The sequence below is a fragment of the Pangasianodon hypophthalmus genome, chromosome 20 (genome assembly GCF_027358585.1).
Source record: "Pangasianodon hypophthalmus isolate fPanHyp1 chromosome 20, fPanHyp1.pri, whole genome shotgun sequence".
In the NCBI taxonomy this organism is placed as follows: Eukaryota; Metazoa; Chordata; class Actinopteri; order Siluriformes; family Pangasiidae; genus Pangasianodon; species Pangasianodon hypophthalmus.
In genome coordinates this window covers 11,089,132-11,109,259 of record NC_069729.1, presented here as the reverse complement: position 1 = coordinate 11,109,259, position 20,128 = coordinate 11,089,132, and the positions used below count along the sequence as shown (strand labels likewise).

The 20,128-nt window shown below is 39.4% G+C and overlaps 1 protein-coding gene across 1 annotated transcript in view; it reads right to left on the bottom strand.

Moving 5' to 3' along the window:
• fer1l4 (fer-1 like family member 4) overlaps positions 1-20,128 on the bottom strand; it is a 33,424-nt gene that overhangs the window by 11,866 nt on the left and 1,430 nt on the right. The window contains exons 3-31 of the mRNA XM_026932971.3: positions 18,897-18,985; positions 18,688-18,787; positions 18,379-18,473; positions 18,177-18,218; positions 17,924-18,091; positions 15,709-15,769; positions 14,616-14,747; positions 14,457-14,519; positions 14,282-14,366; positions 13,784-13,946; positions 13,450-13,633; positions 12,585-12,771; positions 12,160-12,438; positions 10,147-10,250; positions 9,415-9,523; positions 7,457-7,646; positions 4,402-4,522; positions 4,196-4,296; positions 4,020-4,107; positions 3,806-3,922; positions 3,543-3,695; positions 3,211-3,394; positions 2,865-2,989; positions 2,462-2,596; positions 1,359-1,532; positions 1,023-1,133; positions 708-869; positions 345-516; positions 134-246 (exon numbers count right to left, since the gene is read on the bottom strand). Coding sequence (XP_026788772.3) covers positions 134-246; positions 345-516; positions 708-869; positions 1,023-1,133; positions 1,359-1,532; positions 2,462-2,596; positions 2,865-2,989; positions 3,211-3,394; positions 3,543-3,695; positions 3,806-3,922; positions 4,020-4,107; positions 4,196-4,296; positions 4,402-4,522; positions 7,457-7,646; positions 9,415-9,523; positions 10,147-10,250; positions 12,160-12,438; positions 12,585-12,771; positions 13,450-13,633; positions 13,784-13,946; positions 14,282-14,366; positions 14,457-14,519; positions 14,616-14,747; positions 15,709-15,769; positions 17,924-18,091; positions 18,177-18,218; positions 18,379-18,473; positions 18,688-18,787; positions 18,897-18,985 — 3,807 coding nt within the window. The remainder of the gene's footprint in view (positions 1-133; positions 247-344; positions 517-707; positions 870-1,022; positions 1,134-1,358; positions 1,533-2,461; positions 2,597-2,864; positions 2,990-3,210; positions 3,395-3,542; positions 3,696-3,805; positions 3,923-4,019; positions 4,108-4,195; positions 4,297-4,401; positions 4,523-7,456; positions 7,647-9,414; positions 9,524-10,146; positions 10,251-12,159; positions 12,439-12,584; positions 12,772-13,449; positions 13,634-13,783; positions 13,947-14,281; positions 14,367-14,456; positions 14,520-14,615; positions 14,748-15,708; positions 15,770-17,923; positions 18,092-18,176; positions 18,219-18,378; positions 18,474-18,687; positions 18,788-18,896; positions 18,986-20,128) is intronic.

Genomic DNA, 20,128 nt, shown 5'->3' with positions numbered 1-20,128 from the left:
ATGTGAAGGCAGCACAAAATGGTTGTGAAACCTCTAAGTCTCCAAAGGCAGATAGATGTGCTAGCTAGGCAGATCAATGGAAAATTAATGTCACAGAAATAATGGAGATGTAGATGCACATGGTGAAACTCACTGTGACTAGATTGATAGGGTTAATGGGAATTTTTGTGTCTTTTAGAGGAAGTCCTCTCAGGTCCATGCTCATAACTGTCTGAAGAGGGGTGTTTTGTTTTGGAGTTTTTTTCTCTGAAAATAAGAACAGTTGTTGTTGCCAATGAGTGTCATAAGCGTGCTGTCATATGGTTGTCATAAGCGTGCTGTTTAAGCTAAACACACTCATGTACCCTCACGTGGCTCCTCCTCATCGTCCTCCTTCCAGTCATCCAGGTCTTTGGGTGCAAAGTGCATGAGACTCTGCACAACATGAGTCCCCACCAGCACCAGCCGCCCAAATGCCCGCTGTTCCATCACAAAGATGGTGAGGGGAGGATGCAGGTACACCAGCTCTGGAAGCTCCTGAAACATACACATCACACAGTTTCAGCTCCATACAACTGACACACAGATAATCATCAGTGTAATAATCATTACTCTCGCGTAACAGAAATTTAAGCACTGTCGTAACAAGAGACCAGCATAAACTGTGACACAATAATGTTAGTGTGCAGCACAGATTATTTTTCTATCCCCTTCTTGAGAAGACTTACCACATCAAAGTGTTTAACAATCTCACTGAAGTTGGGGTTCTGCTTGTAGTTTGCAATCTCTTCTGACTCAATCAACTGCCCGGCACACTCCATCCGAACCTGAGGCTTTTCCACTTCAAACAGGTTCACACGTTTCAGGTCCCGCAGACCCCAATACAGGACCTACCGTATGTCAAAACCACAGTCTCTAGCCACTCAGAAGATGAATGTAAGCAATATAAAACCTCGATGATGCATTTATGTTTTTGCAGTGTAAAATGATCTAAAATCTTCCCCATGTTCTTATCTGGTCTACTTATATCTCGATTGTTGTACCTCTATCCTGAATTTCCTTAGAACGGGCCGCACTCCTTCTGGGATAATGTAATGCCTTTCTGACTCCATGTACTCTGGCTCTCTGGGCTCCACATCCAGTGGCAGGACTGGCTGCTCATGTAATATATACATTACATTTAAAGATAAGCCTCCCATTGAAGAGCAAGCGCTTAAAACTTACGTTTGCATGACTTGAAAGATTTGAAAATTTAATTTCTTTTTGGTTAACTCAGTAACTTTAAGCACAAAGTCTTGTAGCTTTGACTGCCTGAATATGAAGAATTCTGTTTTTAGTGTGTTAGCAGTTAAAGTAAGCAGTAAGACTGAAGGACATACCTCGCCGAAGCCAGTGTAATCCAGCTCGATAAGTTCAAAAGCGGCCAGTAGCTCTCCAGCCTTGCTTTTCCCTTTAGTGATGTCAAAGAACTTCAGCATGGGTTTCTTATATGGCTCCTCCACAAATTTCAGCTCTGGTTCAGCGAATGCTCGACCTAGGGACTGTGGACTGCCCTGTGTTAAATTCATAACAGACCATATATGTTAAATATGTTAAATCTATTGCAGTTAATGTGGATCTACAACACAGGAACATAATCACGGGAACACAGGAACTGATCTCCAATATATAGCATGGTCACTTATATATATATATATATATATATATATATATATATATATATATATATATATATATATATATATATATATATATATATATATATATATATATATATATATATATATATATATATATTTATATATATATATTTATATTTACATCTAGATGTGTTAAACAACTTGGAACATGGCATCAATTGTTTGAACCCACCCATTTTTCAAGTGATCAGAAATATAAAGTAATACAGATATTAGAGACGTGAGCAGAAGACCACATCAGGTTCCACTCCTGTCAGCCAAGAACAGGAACCTGAGGCTTTCATGGGCACAGGCTCACCCAAACTAGACAGCTAAAGACTGGAAAAAGACCAGGTTTTTTTTTTTCTAATCTTCAACTGTCCAGTTTCTGTGGGCCTGTGCACATGATAGCCTCTGGTTCTTATTCTTGGCTGACAGGAGTGGAACCCAATGTGGTCTTCTGCTGTTGTAGCCCATCCACCTCAAGTTTCAATGTCTTGTGTATGATGAGATGCTTTTCTGCTCACCATGGTTGTAAAGAGTGATTATATAAGTGATTCTATCCTTCCTGGCAGCTAGAACCAACGTGGCCGTCTCTTATCAACAAGCCGTTGGCACCCACAAAACTGTCACTCACTCAGTTTTTTTTGTTGTCTTTTTGCACCATTTTGTGTAAACTCAAGAGACTGCTGTGTGTGAAAATTCCAGGAGATCAGCAGTTGGTGTATTGGAGTTGGTGTATTGGTAAAAATACATTTAAGTATTTTTCTGTACTGTTTCGTGAGTGAGTGTGATAAGCTCACTAGTTTGTTATAGTCGTAGATATTGATGATAACCACAGGGGGGTCATCCCTGAAGTCATCTTTACTGCCTTCCATGAGGATTTGATCATACAACAGCAACTCACACCAGGTTGGGGACAGAGTTTCCTCCATTACCTACAACACACATGCACCGTGTGCTCAGCAATAAATATATTTAAAATGTCATTCATGTATATGTACAGTATACTCTTAGGAATTATGAAATATGTCATATCCCTTACAATTCCTATCACCTACAAACTAAATGATATAGAAACTAGTGATGCACTCTTTCAGAGTCTACATATGAGAAGAGTAAATGAAAATGGAAAAACATCTATAGCCCCTAAACACATAGACCTCAAATGTTGAATAAAAGCTGTATGAAATATGTTCAACACACCTGTGTAACTTGACACTGAGTGGAGAACACAACCTTAGTGAAAGGGTCTGAGAGGCCATTATCATCCGCAGCAATGATGCCACGTGCTTGGTAAATGTGGGCACGGAGCTGGAAATAACGACTGTCTGGAGAAACATACAGCAAATATGGAAGTGATTAGCATTACGTTATGAAACAAGCTTCCAGTAAAAATTGTTTATAGGGTTTTTTGTTGTTTTTTTAAATAATTTATTTAAGTTAAATGTAACTACAGATTACTATCATAATTAGTAAGCAATAACTATCATTCCTAGTTTATGGGAAATAAGAACTTTAGAAAAACATATTTACAAAACAACATACTTACCATCCACAGCTAATTTAGTGGGGGGCATATTTGGGGGTATTGGGGTCCCAAAAGTTGCTGCCTCATATATGGGCCTGAATTCAGAAGGCAGGCTTGTGACACAGTTTTTCGAATACTTGGTGACACCAAGCCACATGTAGACTTCCAGTTTTGCAAAGATCTCACCCAGAGGTCCTCCAGAGGTCTAGAGATTGTGTGTAAAACTTTTTAAGAAAAACTCAGTTGTTGCTGATCTTCTTTAAGATTAGGCTATAGAAATAAGTTTTGTAATGGTATACTCAGGGCCTGATATTTGAGTTTGATGTGTTCGAAACAGGATGATCTTAAGATACCTTCATGTAAATGGATGTGATTTTGCCACAGTTTTTGCCTTTCTCTTCCTCCACCAGAGAGAAAAGAATGGAGTGTGCTGGGATCCGGGCATATGCTATCCTCCTCCCTCCACTCATCATCCAGAGGAACACATCAGGCAGAGTGCTCTGGGGCTGAAGATACATAAAAACAGGACACACAAAGTAATCAGTCACAGATAAATACACACAGTAAACCATGCAAAATATTGACATATAGTTTCAAGGACACAGGCCACAATCACCTCTTTAGCCAGGAAGTGTATTCTCTTTAGGATGCGCCTGACATCAGCCAGCTTCTCTCGGACTGTACGTCGTGTCACCCTCCTCTGCACTCTCAGAGCTTGCTTGGCCAGAATGATCTATCAATAAGATTCAACTGAAAACCGTGGCTAAGAATGAAACAATTGTCCTATTGAGTAGAAATAAGGAATGATTCTGTTATGCAATTTATCTCACTATGTTTCTCTTAATGAAGGTTGTGCGGCACTTGTCGAGGTTGTTTGGCCGAGACTGCCGTTTCCTGTCCAAGCTTGCACTGTACTGTCTGGAAATCAGAAAGAACACCACATGTTTTATGTGCAGTGAAAATGTTCTAATGATTGAACATAAATACATTCAAAGCAGAGGCCTACTTGCAGGTGGAAACAAACTCCAACAAGAGTTCCACCAAGCGCTCCTTAGCATTACTTCTTGGTCTTTTTAAGAGCATTTCTACCTCATCAAGGCCAAATTCCTAAAGAAAACACCAAAGCAACTTCATTACAAAACAGCTGTTTTATTTGAATCAGTTGATGTTAAGAAAACTGGGAATGTACAAGGTATATAATAGTGAACATGCCAGTCTGTCAGCCATCTTGGACAGCCAGTTGCAGTTGTGGTAACGGAAGGTGTGGTCCTCAAAATAGTTCCACACATAGAGACATGGTTTCTCACGAAGCAAGGGAATACAGCGGAATGACCTGCAAAAGTAGAGCAGTTTAAGAAGTAACACCAGGTCATGGCAGTGAGAATTATCTGGATAACTTCCAATATACACATGCAAAGCCATTCCAACAAAGTCATCATGTCTGATGCAGCGCTTACAATAAATACCAGTGGCATATAGTCATCTTTCCCTGGAACCTTCTTACTAAGTTCTCACAGTTTAGCTGATAATTAGCATTTATTCCGTGCTTTCTTACTGCCAGGGATGGTGAGGGTCACCTGGGTAATGTATGCTATAAACTAATGAAAAACTCACACACCTTAGAACTACTAAGAAAAGGTGTTGGAGTTGCACTCACACAGCAGCAGCAAAAAATGCAAACTCACATGGCAGCTGCAAAAGTGCAAGTCTTTTAGAATGGCCCGGTTAACTGTTTGGTCTATTATGGAAAAAATGAAGTGTCTGTTGTGTGGTTGGAGAACCAAGTCCAGCCCCAGAGCTGCATGTTAGCAGAAATCCAGTTAACTTAGCAGATTAACAGCAAGTGGTATGGTGAGGGTAAACCACACAACTCTGTGGAGATAGCGCTATGGGAGAACTCAACCTGGCAGGGAGAATGTGAGGTGAGTGCCACTTACTGAGCAACACAGCAAGTTCGTAGAGATAACGAGCAAATAGCACAGTGAGAAATAGCTAACATGGCTAGCCAAATTAAAGCTAGAAGGTACCATGGAGCTCAGTAGTGCTTCACTATAAAATTGCTCAAAATGTTTAAAAAAAATTATCCACAATAGCTCCATATGGTGTACATGTAATCCAATGTGTATGAGACAAGAGGAAGTAAGGGGAAAGATGGCTGTATGCCAGCATGCATACATTACATAAATACAGTGGTATATACACCAATCAGCCATAGCATTAAAGCCACCTGCTTAATATTGTGTAGAGGGGGGCCTTGTGCCACCAAAACAGCTCTGACCCAATGAGGCATGGACTCCACAAGACCTCTGAAGGGGTGCTGTGGTATCTGGCACCACGACATTAGCAGAAGATCCTTTAAGTCCTGTATGTTGCGAGGTGGGGCCTCCATGGATCAGATTTGTTTGTCCAGCACATCCCACAAACATAGGATTGACATCTGGCGAATTTGGAGGCCAAGTCAACATCTTCATCATGTTCCTCAAAACATGACTACTGCTATTAGGGAATAATGTTGCCATGAAGGGGAGTACTTGGTCTGCAACAATGTTTAGGTAGGTGGTACGTGTCAAAGTAACAGCCACATGAATGCCAGAACCCAAGGTTTCCCAGCAGAACATTGCCCAGAGCATCACACTGCCTCTGCCAGCTTGCCTTCTTCCCATAGTGCATCCTGGTGCCATCTCTTCCCTAAGCAAGTGACGCACACGTACTCGGCCATCCATATGACGGAAAAGAAAACATGATTCATCAGACCAGGCCACCTTCTTCCATTGCTCCATGGTCCAGTTCTGATGTTCATGTGCCCATTGTTGGCGCTTTCGGAGGTGGACAGAGGTCAGCATGGGCACTCTGACCGGTCTGCGGATGCACAGCCCCATACACAGCAAGCTGCGATACACTGTGTGTTCTGACTATCGTAGCCAACATTAACTTTTTCAGCAATTTGTGCTTTTGTGGGTATCGGACCAGACAGGCTAGCCTTCACTCCCCACGTGCATCAGCCTTGGGCATCCATGACCCTGTCACTGCTTCACCGGTTGTCCTTCCATGGACCATTTTGGTAGCTACGAACCACTGCATACCAGGAGCACCCCACAAGACCTGCTGTTTTGGAGATTCTCTGACCCAGTCGTCTTGCCATCATAATTTGGCCCTTGTCAAAGTTGCTCAGATCCTTATGCTTGCCCATTTTTCCTGCTTCCAACACATCAACTTGAGAACTGACTGTTCACTTGCTGCCTAATATATCCCACCCCTTGACAAGTACCACTGTAACAAGATAATCAATGTTATGCACGTCACCTGTCAGTGGTTTTAATGTTATGGCTGATCAGTGTAAAATACCAATAAATCCCATTAAATACTGCACACAAGAATGTATCCAGGTGATTCTCACCACCTGTAGTGTTCAGGGAGTGAAACAGAAGTGCATTTTGTTATTTGAGAAACACAGAAACATGTAATGGCATATGATAGATATTGAAATATCTGCATCTGCTGTTACAAAAATTGAAAGTTCTCAATCTTTGATATTTTTCAAGAGTAACAGTTTCAAGAGTAACAGTACTAATTCACTTGAGTAAATGTAAAAGTAGTGATCAAGAAGATGAGTCATAAAAAGAGTAAATAAGTAGTCTGGTGAAAAACCACTTGAGTAATTACTTTACAAATTACTTTTTTTTTTTTTTTACATGTGTACTATGGACACAACTAATCCAAAATTGTCCTATTTTCTATTCTGTTCTATTTTTCTTTTTTCTTTTCTTTTTATTTTAAATAATAACCATGTCAAACGTCATGAACATAAATCAAATTAATTTTGCCATTTTTCCAATAAAGTAAAAGTACTATGTTTAATTATTCTTTAAAAAAAACTGTTACTGTGAACTACATACTGAAGTACTGTAACAAGAGTACATGCATTTGTTACTTTTCACCCATGTAACACACCAAATAGCAAATGAGCCAAAAATATTCATTTCTGTCTTAATTGGATTTGGCATTGGACTAAAAGGTGTGAAAGCACCCTTAAGGGTCAAAAGGTCAACCAGACTATTAAACTCTTCCATACTGATAAACAAATACCAACACTCCAGAGTTGACCGTTTGCTTCAGAGAGTTCAGTAAAATAACTGACAAACCAAACAAAACATTTTAGAGACTTGGGAACTTTTTAACTATTAAGTACCAACCCAATGTTAGTTTTTTGGTGTATTTGGTTTCTTTATTAGGCATAGAAGAGCTTTTAGGAGTGATGCTGTGTTACCCATCATATTCAGTGGGCTGTGTTCTCCTGGGTACCGTAACAGACTGGTCCCTAGAGCCCAGCACAGGCAGCTCTTGTCTCTCCAGCTCATCCTCTGACTCTAACAGAGGCTGTCTGTCATCTGCCACATCATCCGGACCACTGCCCTTCTCACTCTTTACTACCACATCTGTTGTTTTGCCATAGTTTCCTAGAAAAGTAGGGAAAAAAGTATATAATCTTGCAGTATGCTTTGGGATTTTTTGTTTGTTTGTTTGTTTGTTTTTTTACATTTCAGAGATTCAGCCATCATGTTTCTATCAATCATCTCTTTTCATCATTCAGGTATTCATTTATTTCTAGAAATAAATTATTCAGATAATTATAATTTGACAGCAACACAAGGCTAAGAAGAAGTGATAAAATGAATTTGTCTTGCCTTTCATAGTACAAATACATGATGATTCATAAGTACATGATGAATATGTCTTACAAGAAAATTATACAGTCAGGTCCATAGATATTTGGACATTGACAAAGTTATTGTTATTTTAGCTGTCTTCCACAGTATATTGAAGCTGAAATTAAATAATGAATATGAACTGAAAGTGCAGACAACAGAATGGTGTAAGATTTAAAGCATTTTTTATATGTGGTCTGCCTTTTTTGAGGAACCAAAAGTAATTGTACAATTGGCTACTCAGCTGTTCCATGGCCAGGTGTGTGTTATTCCTTCATTATTTTATTTACAAGTAAGGAGAGAAAAGGTCTAGAGTTGTGTGCAATTTGCATTTGGAATCTGTTGCTGTTAACTCTAGATATGAAGTCCAAAGTGCTGTCACTGCCAGTAAAGCTAGCCATCACTAGGCTGAAAAATCTAAACAAATCCATCAGAAATACACTGGTGGTCTAGTGGTTAGGATTCGGCGCTCTCACCGCCGCTGCCCGGGTTCGCAGCGTGTGTGTATTCACTACTGTGTGTGTGCACTTGGATGGGTTAAACGCAGAGCACAAATTCCGAGTATGGGTCACCATACTTGGCCACAAGTCACTTCACTTCATATGGCCAAAAGTTTATGGAGACCTGACCGTCACACCTATATGTGCGTCTTCCCCAAACTGTTGCCGTTGGAAGCACACAATTTATATGCTGTAGCATTATAATTTCCTTTCATTGAAATTAATGGGCCCAGACCTGTTCCAGCATGACAGTGCCCCTGTGCACAAAGCGAGGTCCATGAAGATATGGTTTGACAAGGTTTATGTGGAAGAACTCAAGTGACCTGCACAGAGCCCAAAGCTCAACCTGTGAACACCTTTGGAATGAATTGGAACGTCAACTGTGCTCCAGGCCTCCTCACAGATCAGTGCCTGATGTGGCTGAATGGGCAAATCCCTATAGCCATGTTCTAGTGTAAGAGTAAGTAAGTAAGATATTCCTTTATTTGTCCCGCAGTGGGGAAATTGCATTTAAAATAAGGGGTACAGTACAGAAAGAGTATGCACACAAGAACAGCAGGGGTACAGTAAAGAAAGAGTATGCACACAAGAACAAGGTAGATTAAAAACTATTCTGTACATAAATGGCTTAAATAGTGCTAAAAGCAAAAATCCTAACACAAAACAAAAAAAGGAGAGGGGTATATACACATAAGTACAGGTTGGTTGAGACCTTAGTGGAAAGCCTTCCACTCCAGAAGAGTGGAGGTTATTATAACAGCAAAGGGGGACTAAATCTGGAACGGGCAGAGCATCACCAGGGAAGAAACCCAGTGTGGTGATGTCTATGGGTACATTGACTGCAAATCATTTGCAACTAAACATTAAAAATGACAATTTAATTTAGGATTATTTTAGTCTGTCCAATTACTTTTGGTCTCTTAGAAAGGAGGGGAACCACATAAAAACAGATGTTGATGTAGATGATTTAGACGTAAACAGTGGACCTATTATTAGATGTTTTAGGCATTTATTCATACCTATAGATAGCTCAAAGGTGACATATCTGGAGCCAATGGACGGATCTATCATGGTCACCTCAAAGAATGATGCAAACAGCAAGAATTCCTCTTTCTCCCCTGCGAAGTTCTGCAAAGTTAAGTTTAGCATTAGGAATCTCTCCCTGAAATTATATAGAAGTACACTCATTGGCCGCTTTAACAGGAACACCTGTACACCTGCTCATTCATGCAGTTATTCAATGAGACAATCATGTGGCAGATCAGGCAATTTTTTTTACAATCCTCTCCCCACTGTGATTTGCTCTGAGATGCTTTTCTGCATCACGGTTGTAAAGAGTTTGAGTTATTGTAGACTTCCTGTCAGCCCAAATGAGTCTGTCCACTCCTCTGTTTCTGGCCACATAACTGCCACTCAGTGGATTTTTTTTTTCTTGCAGTCTCTGGAGTAAACTCTAGGGAATAAACTCTAGAGACTGGTGTGCATAAAAAAAATCCAGAAGATGAGCAGTTTCCAAAATACTCAAAAAAGCCTGTATGGCACCAACAACCATACCACAGTCAAAGCCACTGAGACTGATGTGAATCATAACTGAAGCTCTTGACCTGCATTAGATGATTTTATACCTTCTGCTGCTACCCTACAATTGTCTGATTGGATAATTGCATGAATGTGCAGGGGTACAGTTGTTCTTATTAAAGTGGCCTGTAGTGTATATAGATATAAGGTGTTTAAAGCAGAAACTTTCTGACCTCAGGAAGAGGATGAATCTCCTCCACTTCAACAGTGACAGCTGCTGGAACCTCAGATGTGGCCTCCTCCGACTCCTCAGAAGGACCACTGCGACCCTGCATGCCTGAACAGTACGATAAGAGACTATCAGTTTTAAAATCTAGCTATAAAACGTTTGAAACACAGACAAGAAGAAATAAAAATGAAAATAGATTGGATAAACACTGCTTTCACAAAATCATTTGACTAAACACATTATGAATCAGGCTCCTTCCATAGCAAGGTAACCCTACTTTCGTCTCTGAGTCCATAATTTCTAAAACTGTTATTATTTCACCTGCTATGATAAATGTTACACATTATCCTGCATTTTTATTCAGACATGGAGACAAATACGTATATAAACAAAGATTTGTGAAATCTTTGTATGGAGTATCTAATGAGGTCCACAAAGTACGCTATGCTTTATATTTTCAAATCATTGAAAGTGATATTTCTAACATCATCTGCTAACAGCTGACACCTTGAATTGACTACAGTGACTAACTAGAGTTACTACAGTGCATTTGGAAAGTATTCAGACCCCTTCAGTTTTTGCAAACTTTATTGTGTTATAGATTTAATTCAAAATGGATTAAATAGACTTTTTCTGGCCATTAATCTACATACAATAACCAATAATGACTAAGCAATAAAAGGTTTTTAGAAATTTTTGCTAAATTATTAAACATCAAAATAAGAACCTTTATTTAGTACTTTGTAGAAGCACCTTTGGCAGTAATTACAGCTTCGAGTCTTCTTGGGTAAGTCTCTACAAGTTTTACACACCTGGATTTGGGCAGTTTATCCCAGACCCTCTCAAACTCAATCAGACTGGATGGGCAGCATCTGTGAACTACCATCTTGAGGTCTCTCCACAGTTGTTTCTCTGGTACTTGTGCCAAAGCCACTCTGGTGTTGTCTATGGTCATTATTGTACTGACAGGTGAACCTTCACCCCAGTCTGTTGTTATGTGCACTCTCTAGCAGGTTTTTTTGAAGAACTTCTCTGTATTTGGCTGCATTCATCCTTCCCTCTGAGAAGTACACTCATAGCATGATGCTGCCACCACCACTCTTCACCGTAGGAATGGTATTATCAGTTAATGAGCAGTACCAAGTATCCCCCAGACATAGCACTTGGAGTTCAACACCAAAAAGTAAAAATTTTGTCTCATCAGACCAGAGAATCATTTTCCTCATGCTCGCAGAGTCATTTAAGGGCCTGCCTTATGCCTTCTGCTTACAAGAGGCTTCTGTTCTGTTCTACCATAAAGGCCTGACTCATGGTATATTTATGGTTTCCCTTGTGGCAGGTTCACCCTTCTCTGAGAAGAACTTCTGATATTCTGTTAGAGTGGCCACTGGGTTCATGGTCACCTCTCTGACCAAGGCCCTTCTAGACTGGTTACTGAGTTTGGCCAGACAACCAGAGTCCTGGTGGTTACAAATTTCATCCATTTCAAAATGACGGAGCCCACTGTGCTCCTGGGAACATTCAAAGCTTTAGAAATGGTTTAATACCCTTGCCCAGATCTATGTCTTGACATAATTCACAGAAGTACACAAAGAATTCCATGGACTTCATGGCCTGGATTGTGGTCTGACATGCACTGTGAACTGTGGGACCTTATACACACACACTGGTGTGTGCCTTCCTTAATCATATCCAATTAACTGAAATATCCATAGGTTAAATTCAAGGAAAATCAAATTGTTGGAATCAAGATCTAGGAAAATCTCAAGATAGCAACATCAAAGCAAATAGCTTGCACCTGAGCTCAGTTTGGAGTGACTTTAGCCAAGGGTCTGAATACTTATCTAAGGGAAATATTTCAGTTCTTGATTTTTAATAAAATTGCAAAACTTTCTCAAAAAATATCTTGTTTATCATTATGGATTATTGTGTGTAGATTAATGGTAAAAAGTCAATTCAGAAATAGATTTAGACAACATTATTCTCAAAATTCAATTTACTTGTCTTTTGTCCTTACCATCACTGTCTTTTGCCTTCTTTTCTTTGGACTTCTTGCTTTTCCGCTTGAACGTAAGTTTGCTCAGCGTGCTCTTGACGCTGGCAATGGCTTTGCTCTCCACTACAGCAACAGCAGGGGATGAGTAAACCTCCACTGTCAGAGACAGCAGCACTCTTCCCCGGTAGAAGATGCCCTCACTCAGGCCCTCATTCAGGTCACGATGGATGTCGCGCAGTGTGGAGTTTTGAGGTGACCCATATAGGTTGATCCATGACGGGCCAAAAGTTGGATTAAACCCTGCAACATAGCAAACAAAGTACAAACAAAGTAGCAGAGAAGCGAGGTCAGGAAAGGAATGGAAGGTAAGAAACAAGACCAGGAACTGCAGCAATTCAAAAGAAAAAAAAATGTACTGCAGTGCAATGTGTTGTGGAGAACACTACCATTTCTGTTGGGGTTTGAGATTTGCTGGAGGTCAAGGAAGTGTGTGGCCACAGCTACATCGCCAATGTTGGCATCATCAAGGATCTGAACTTTGATTCGTCGAGCAAGGGGAGGAAACTGCTCGATAAAGGAGATCTGCTCATTCCACACAGGTGAATTGGTGTTGCTCTCCACTGACGTCTCTCCCTAAGAACAACACCCTCCACTTAATCCAACCACCACTATCAATCAGAGAACTGGGGTAGGTAAAGTACTGGCAGGTGATACTGTTTATTAAATGATGTATATTAGTGAATATGGGTGTGCTGTCCAAAGTGTTTATGGTATTAGAACAGCTTTGCTAGTGGGGAAACTCCTGATTTAGTGTTCCAAGTACATTACTAATTGCTGTATATGCTGTTAGCTAATAAGGAAACATGTAGACAGCAAATATGTGCACCACAGCCCATTTAACAAACAAACCTGCTGTTAGGGTGTGTGTGTGTGTGTAAGCTTACAGTAAAGAACGGTGAACAGCCAGTACACATAGATGAGGATGTGTGTGCATTATAAACTCAAAATAACAACTGGCCCCAGTTAAGCTTTATGGTTAAAAGACCTATGGAAAAATGCCTCTTACAGAAAGCATTTAAATTCTGAGAAGTGGGCTTACAGCACATCCTAATGATCCAAGTCCGAGACAAAATGAAGTCAAATAAATATCACACTGCACAGATGACTTGGACTTCCCTTTATGTGTTCTGAAAACACATGGCAGTCAGTTTTTGAACACCTGTGAATTCCCACTAACATATTCAACTCCAGGTTCATCTGAATGCACCTATAAGTGACAAAAAGTAAAAAGGAGTATCATAAGGGAAGCACCTGCTGGCCAGCGAATGTGACCTGCACATAAGGGTCAATGAAGACTTTTTTATCGCCCATCATTTTGGAGAAGCTGCCCAGAAAACCAGCATTCATGCTGGGTAGGTCCTCAGCTCTGTAGATCCTCAGCAGGAACTTGGCCCATGGTCGTTCCACTGGCATCCTCTTAGGAAGCAGTAGGTTCCTGTGTGAAAGAAAACCCTTTTATAGCCCTCTGCATGAACCAAACAAAATGCAGAATAAAATCAAAGCAATTTTATATATGGCAGGAGAGAAGCTATAATATGATAGAGGAGAAAAAAAACAATCAGCGCATGTCTTTGCACTTGCTCACTTCTCAATGTCATCATTCTGACTTGTGGCAGGAGGCAGACTGGCGATTCCCATAGGGTCCCCCTTCATCATAACGCTCAGTGTGCACTTCACATAGCCCTTTATCCCCGAGCGTGTGTCCTTAGGGTCTGTGAGTGGAGCCCATTTCTGGTAGAAACGGTGGTCTGGAGAGAGACAGAGAGAGAGAGAGAGAGAGAGAGAGAGAGAGAGAGAGAGAATAACTATGAACTAGCTTGATGACTAATAATTACAGTTAACATGCTATTCTCTATAGAGCCCTGTAATTAGCACACATTGTGATGAGTTAATTACCATCATTAAGTGGACACCATACTGTTATCTCTGTACAAATGTCATACATTTTAGTGGAAATGGGAAACGACTGACTGAGATAAGTATCTGTCCATGATTTTTTTTTTAGATTCAATACACATCATTAACATTTTATGATATTAAAACTAGTATTTGTTAATAATTCATTTAGAATGAGTCAGCATACCTGGCTGCTGGTAGACTGTACTGATGTCTATCTTGAAGGAGCCAATGTGGGTCATCAAAAATGCAAGCATCTTTTTGTGAACAACCTGAAATCTCAAATAAATGGTGTACTTGAGCATCAACTATTTCAAGAGCACTTGATTCCAATGTGTCTTTTTATACTCTAGAGCACTTACAGAAATCTGAATAACTTTATCGAAAAGCACATCCTGTGTCTCCTGAAATTCAAACATGAAGTTCTGAAAGACAAAGACCAACACAAACATAAGCAATGGTCTGAGCTAAAACTTTCCTATAGCCAGGGCTTCACATTTTAATCTTTAGAAGTCATGTACCTCATTAAAGAATGGACAGTTTGTGGATTTCTGGGTGACTGTATGTTTCTTCTCATCTCCTACAGTGATGTACACAGCAGGGTTGATGTTTACACCTACCAACTTCTGAGCCTCTATCACATTGATATTTACCTGCAGCAGGATATCAGATTAACAGGAAGATCACAACATCTTATCCACCACCTCCATACAGCACAGTTTATAGACAATATGATGTACAATTCAGCAGCAACATTCATTTAAAGGAAAAAAAGACATTTCTGACATTTTGACCAGACCTTTGGACTATAGCATCATGTACACGCCGGCTAGGAAAAGTATAATATATTATATGGCCAAAAGTTTGTGGACATCTGACCATAACATTCATACAACATGTGCTTGTTGAACAGCCCATTCCAGATTTAGTCCCAATTTGCTGTTATCCTCCACTCCTCTGGGAAGGCTTTCCACTACATTTTGGAGTGTGGCTGTGGGGATTTGCCCATTGAGCCACAAGAGCATTAGTGAGATCAGATACTGATGACGGATGAGGAGGCCCGGGGGGCAGACACCATTCCAGTTCATCCCAAAGGTGTTCAGAGGGTTGAGGTCAGGGGTCTGTGCAAGCCATTCGAGTTGTACCACTCTAACCTTGGCAAAACATGTCTTCATATGATCATGACAATTTTCAACTGTCATGCTGGAACAGGTTTGTGCCCCTTAGTTCCAGTGAAGGGAAATTGTAATGTTATAGCCTACAACGACATTCTATACAATTTTGTGCTTCCAAATTTGTGTCTCCAGTTTGGGGAAGAACCACATATGAGTGTGATGGTCAGGTATCCGCAAACTTTTGGCTATATAGATGATACACCATATAGCCAAAAGTTTGCGGATACCTGACCATTCCAGGTACCATTGTGAATCCTCAGAATTACATCACATAATAGGCTAATACACAATAATAAGGCTTTTCATTTCAATTTTGTTTTCAGTGGAGCCTTTCAGTTTTGTTCAGTGTGTTTTACTTTACATTTATATAATGATAATGTTTACATTATACTGTATGTCAGACTTTCTGCATGTACTAATGATATCTTCAGAGACTCACCTGGAATGACTTGACTTTTGGGGCAACAGCAAGTTCATGCTTGGATAAAGGTGCACATCGGCTAAAGAAATGAAATGTGTGTGAATATTGAAAGAAATATTCATGGAAGTAGATGTCATGTGAGATTTTTCTTTCAGAACCAGGTTCTGTATAAGAAAAATTTACTCCTTTTAAATTTGTAGAACTTGTGGTAAATTATAAACATGCCAAGAATGTGGTTGTTACTCTGAGATAACTGCCAAAGAGGATTCCTAACTCATTAGAAATGAAAAGTGAATGAACTTAGATGACAGTAGAAAAATAGTCAACTTGTTGAGCAGTCATTGTCTGGATTTTCCTTGCATGATGATCTAATTTAGCTAAATAATATGATTTATCGACTAATTAGTTCCATTCATACACTGCCTGGCCAAAAAAAAAGTTGCACAATCTGATATTTTGTTGCATTGCATTTAGCTTTGATTACGGCACTCATTCATCCTGGCATTGTTTCAACAACCTTATGCAACTTCACAACATTTATTTCCATCCAGAGTTGCATTAATTTTTAACCACTCCGTAAAGTCTTCTCCAGCACACCCCAAAGACTTTCAATGGGGTTAAGGTCAGGACTCTGTGGTGGCCAATTCATGTGTGAAAATGATTCCTCATGCTCCCTGAACGAAGTTAAGCCTGATGAATCTTAGCATTTTCATCCTGGAATATACCTGTCCCATCAGGGAAGAAAAAGTCCATTGATGGGATAACCTGGTCATTCAGTACATTCAGGTGCTCAGCTGACTTCATTTTATAGCCGCACAATGAGGCTGAGCCTTGACCTGACCAGCTGATGCAACCCCAGATCATAACACTGCCTCCAGAGGCTTGTACAGTAGGCACTATGCATGACGGGTGAATCACTTCATGCATTTCCCTTCTTACCCTGACACGCCCATTGCTCTGGAATAGGGTAAATCTGATTTTATCAGACCACATGACCTTTTTCCATTGCTCCACAGTCCAGTCTTTATGCTCCCTAGCAAATTGAAGTCATTTTTTCCGATTAGCCTCACTAACAAATGGCTTTCTTGTGGCCACACAGCTGTTTAGTCCAAATCCTGTAAGTTCTCATCACATTGTGCGTGTGGAAATGCTCTTACTTTCACTATTAAACATAGCCTATTAAACATAGAGTTCTCCTGTCGATTTTTTTACGATGTGACATCACCAAGCGTTTTAAAGATATCTGATTACAATCATTCAAGATTTTTTTCCAACTACATTTCTGCTGTAAAGTTGACGGTTCACCAATATCCTTCCAGGCTTTAATAATGCACTGGACATTTCATAACCCAGTTCCAGTGATTTCAGCAATCTCCTTAGTTGTTTTCTTTGCTTGATGCAGGCCAACAATTTTCCCCTTCAGTAACATCTCTTCCACAACCACGGGATACATAATCTGCCATGGTTGTTTAAGAAATGAGAAGCTACACACTGCATCAGTTAAGGTTAAAAGAACTGTTGCCAGCTGAAACATATTAATCACTGCAGTAATGATCCAATCATAGGATCTCAAGTATTTGCTTATTTAAACCCAAACAGCGACCTTTTTTTGGCCAGGCAGTGTATATTCACCTGCAAGTTATCCTTCTTGGGTTGTTAATTTGCTAATTGCTAATCCTCAGCATAAAAGTTCTTTTGCCTTCAGAATTTTCAGCATGTACACCATAAATGGAGAGATTATTAAAAATATAAGCTAGAAGCACAACCGTTGTTGAATACAAGTAATAGACTACATGACAACAATGAATCTGGTGATGAAGAATTTGGATGACAAAACCTTTAAGATTATACCTTATCCATTCCATTTTTGTTCTAGACCCACACATAGCACCATGGTATGAGCATTATATTATTTTCAAGCAGTAGAATCTGTAGTAATATATTACTTTAGCATATATTTAAGCTAAAACTGTCTATACATGAATATATCATCTATTACCATTTTATTTTTATTATTTTAACAGAGATGTAAGTGTACACACTGATTTTATGGGCTGCTTTATTATTACATTAAAAATGGGTGGTTATTTTAACCCATTAAAGCTGAGCAAATTTATTAGTATTCTGTAAAAGAACCTGGGCCTGTTCTCACATATCACATCTAATGATAACCAGTAGTGAAATCACTCAGGAACAAATATCAAATACATTATAATAGACTGTTATGTAATACCTGTAGATGGGGGTGAATGTCATATTGGCACAATCCATGTCTGAAAAATCATAATCATCATCATAGTCGTCATCATCATCATAATCATCTCCATCTTCGTTGTCGGTTTTTACCAAACTGCGGCCAAGTGTCCTGGCTTCTCGATCCAGCTGCTGGGGCCTCAGGTTTCTGAAAAATCACATGTTCATAAAAATTTAAGGAGCATGCAAATCCATAATTTGGTATGACAAAAATGTTGAATGACTATACATACCCAGGTTCAAGAAAGCCTGTGTTTCTAATCACAAGACCTGATCTATAAAGATAAAAGAACGCGTGAACAGACTCATCCAAAAACCATGACCAATGTAATTACATTGCTTTAAAGACATGAGTAAATAGACAGATATATTGGATAAATGCGAATGGATGAATGGATGGATGAATGGATGGACAAATGGATGGATGTCACTCACTCATCACTATCCTCCACCTTAAGGAAGTCTTCACTGGTCCAGTCCCCAGCTGCACCTTGCACAGGGTGGTACCTTACGTCTAACTCCACATATATCTGAAAGTAAAAATGTATTGAAACTCAATATTGGGACGCATTTAAAGACAGTACTTTATCCTTACTGAATATACATTATACAAGTCTCTGATACTAATGGTCCAGGTCCACTTAAAATTTTTAGATGCAGTAGATTTTGGGACTGATCAGTAATGAGAGCTGAGTGTGGACAAATGGAAGGGTAATAGCTTTGCTTAGCCCCTAATTAACTCACATCAGTCAAGCTGTGGTTGTTGTCTGTGAGAGGCTCCCTCAGGACCAGCCTTCCTGCTGTCACCACATGCTGCAGACTGATCACCAGCTTCCCCAGCAGCCTGCACACACACACGCACACACACACACGTAGGTACATTCAGACACATGAATGATATTCATGTATATTTCACATATATTTCACTCAAATGGATCTATTTATACACTGACCTGTTATTGAATATCTTGCTGCAGTTGTACACGCTGATGGAGAGCACTTCATTCTTCACGATTTTCCCATAGTGTGGCCATCTGAAGTGCTAGACAGTCACAGATGTCAGTAAAATGAGGTGTAGAAACAGTTGTTATGACCAGTCATGCTTGCTCATTAAATCAGTCAGTTCTTTATCTCAGTGGTTCTACAAATGGCGTCCATGAATCATTGCCTAGGACTTTGGAATGACTACAGTGGAAATCACATCCAACCACTATCCATGTTGTTACATTATAATATACTGTATGTTCTATTTAGTTAGAGTTATTAGCCTATCTGACTGGTCAATTAAATCAAAGGACAATTAAATAATGACAGTTCAATCTAACTGCAATTTAAACAAAACTAGAAAATATTTTGCTGTAGAATTATTCAATCGTATTAGTCAGAATGTATTGATTAAGTTTCTATAAAGGCATGGCTCTGACAGTAGTGCCGACTGTACTTCAAATCACAGATTCACATTAATGTGCTCCTTATAATACATTATCATTTCTATAGCAACAGCTAATTCACTGGAACTTGTATGTGGCAAATGGTGCATGTAATTAAGGCTAATAATGAACAGATTATAAAACTTTGTTATTTAACAAAGAAATGTATACTTGTTGATATGGGGAAGTTTTCTGTTATGAGATGTTTAACAGTCAGTAATGTTTCTTGGTAACAGTTTTTTTTTATCCTATTAAATTCAAGAAAGAGGAAAGAGAGGCTGGTAAAAGAAGAATTGTTTTCATAATACTGCTATAATGTGTGATAACAGGAACTAGCTTGTCTTGCAGACGTTCCACAACATCAATTGTATTAATAAATTTAAAACGCATGAGGTGTTGTTCATTAATAAATTACATATTGTAATCATTGTCAAATCGCTGTGGTATAGGAAGAATAAAACACTTGGTGAGGTGCTGTTTAGGAAAATAATCCACTTCAGGGTGGTAACAGTAACTCTGCTTTGTGTTGGGTCATGTCACACCATCGTGGATTATTTTCCTATAACTGCACACACCACATCTTGTTTTATTCCTTTCATAACTGGTTTAGCTTCTATGGATGGATGTTTCAGGAATAAAAGGATCTAATGGCTCCAATAAATAAACATGGTGGTATATAATTATTTATTATTTGAATAGTTGGATGATTCATCTACTCTGTAAGAATAACAGGGGTCACTGGAAGTCACATGCTG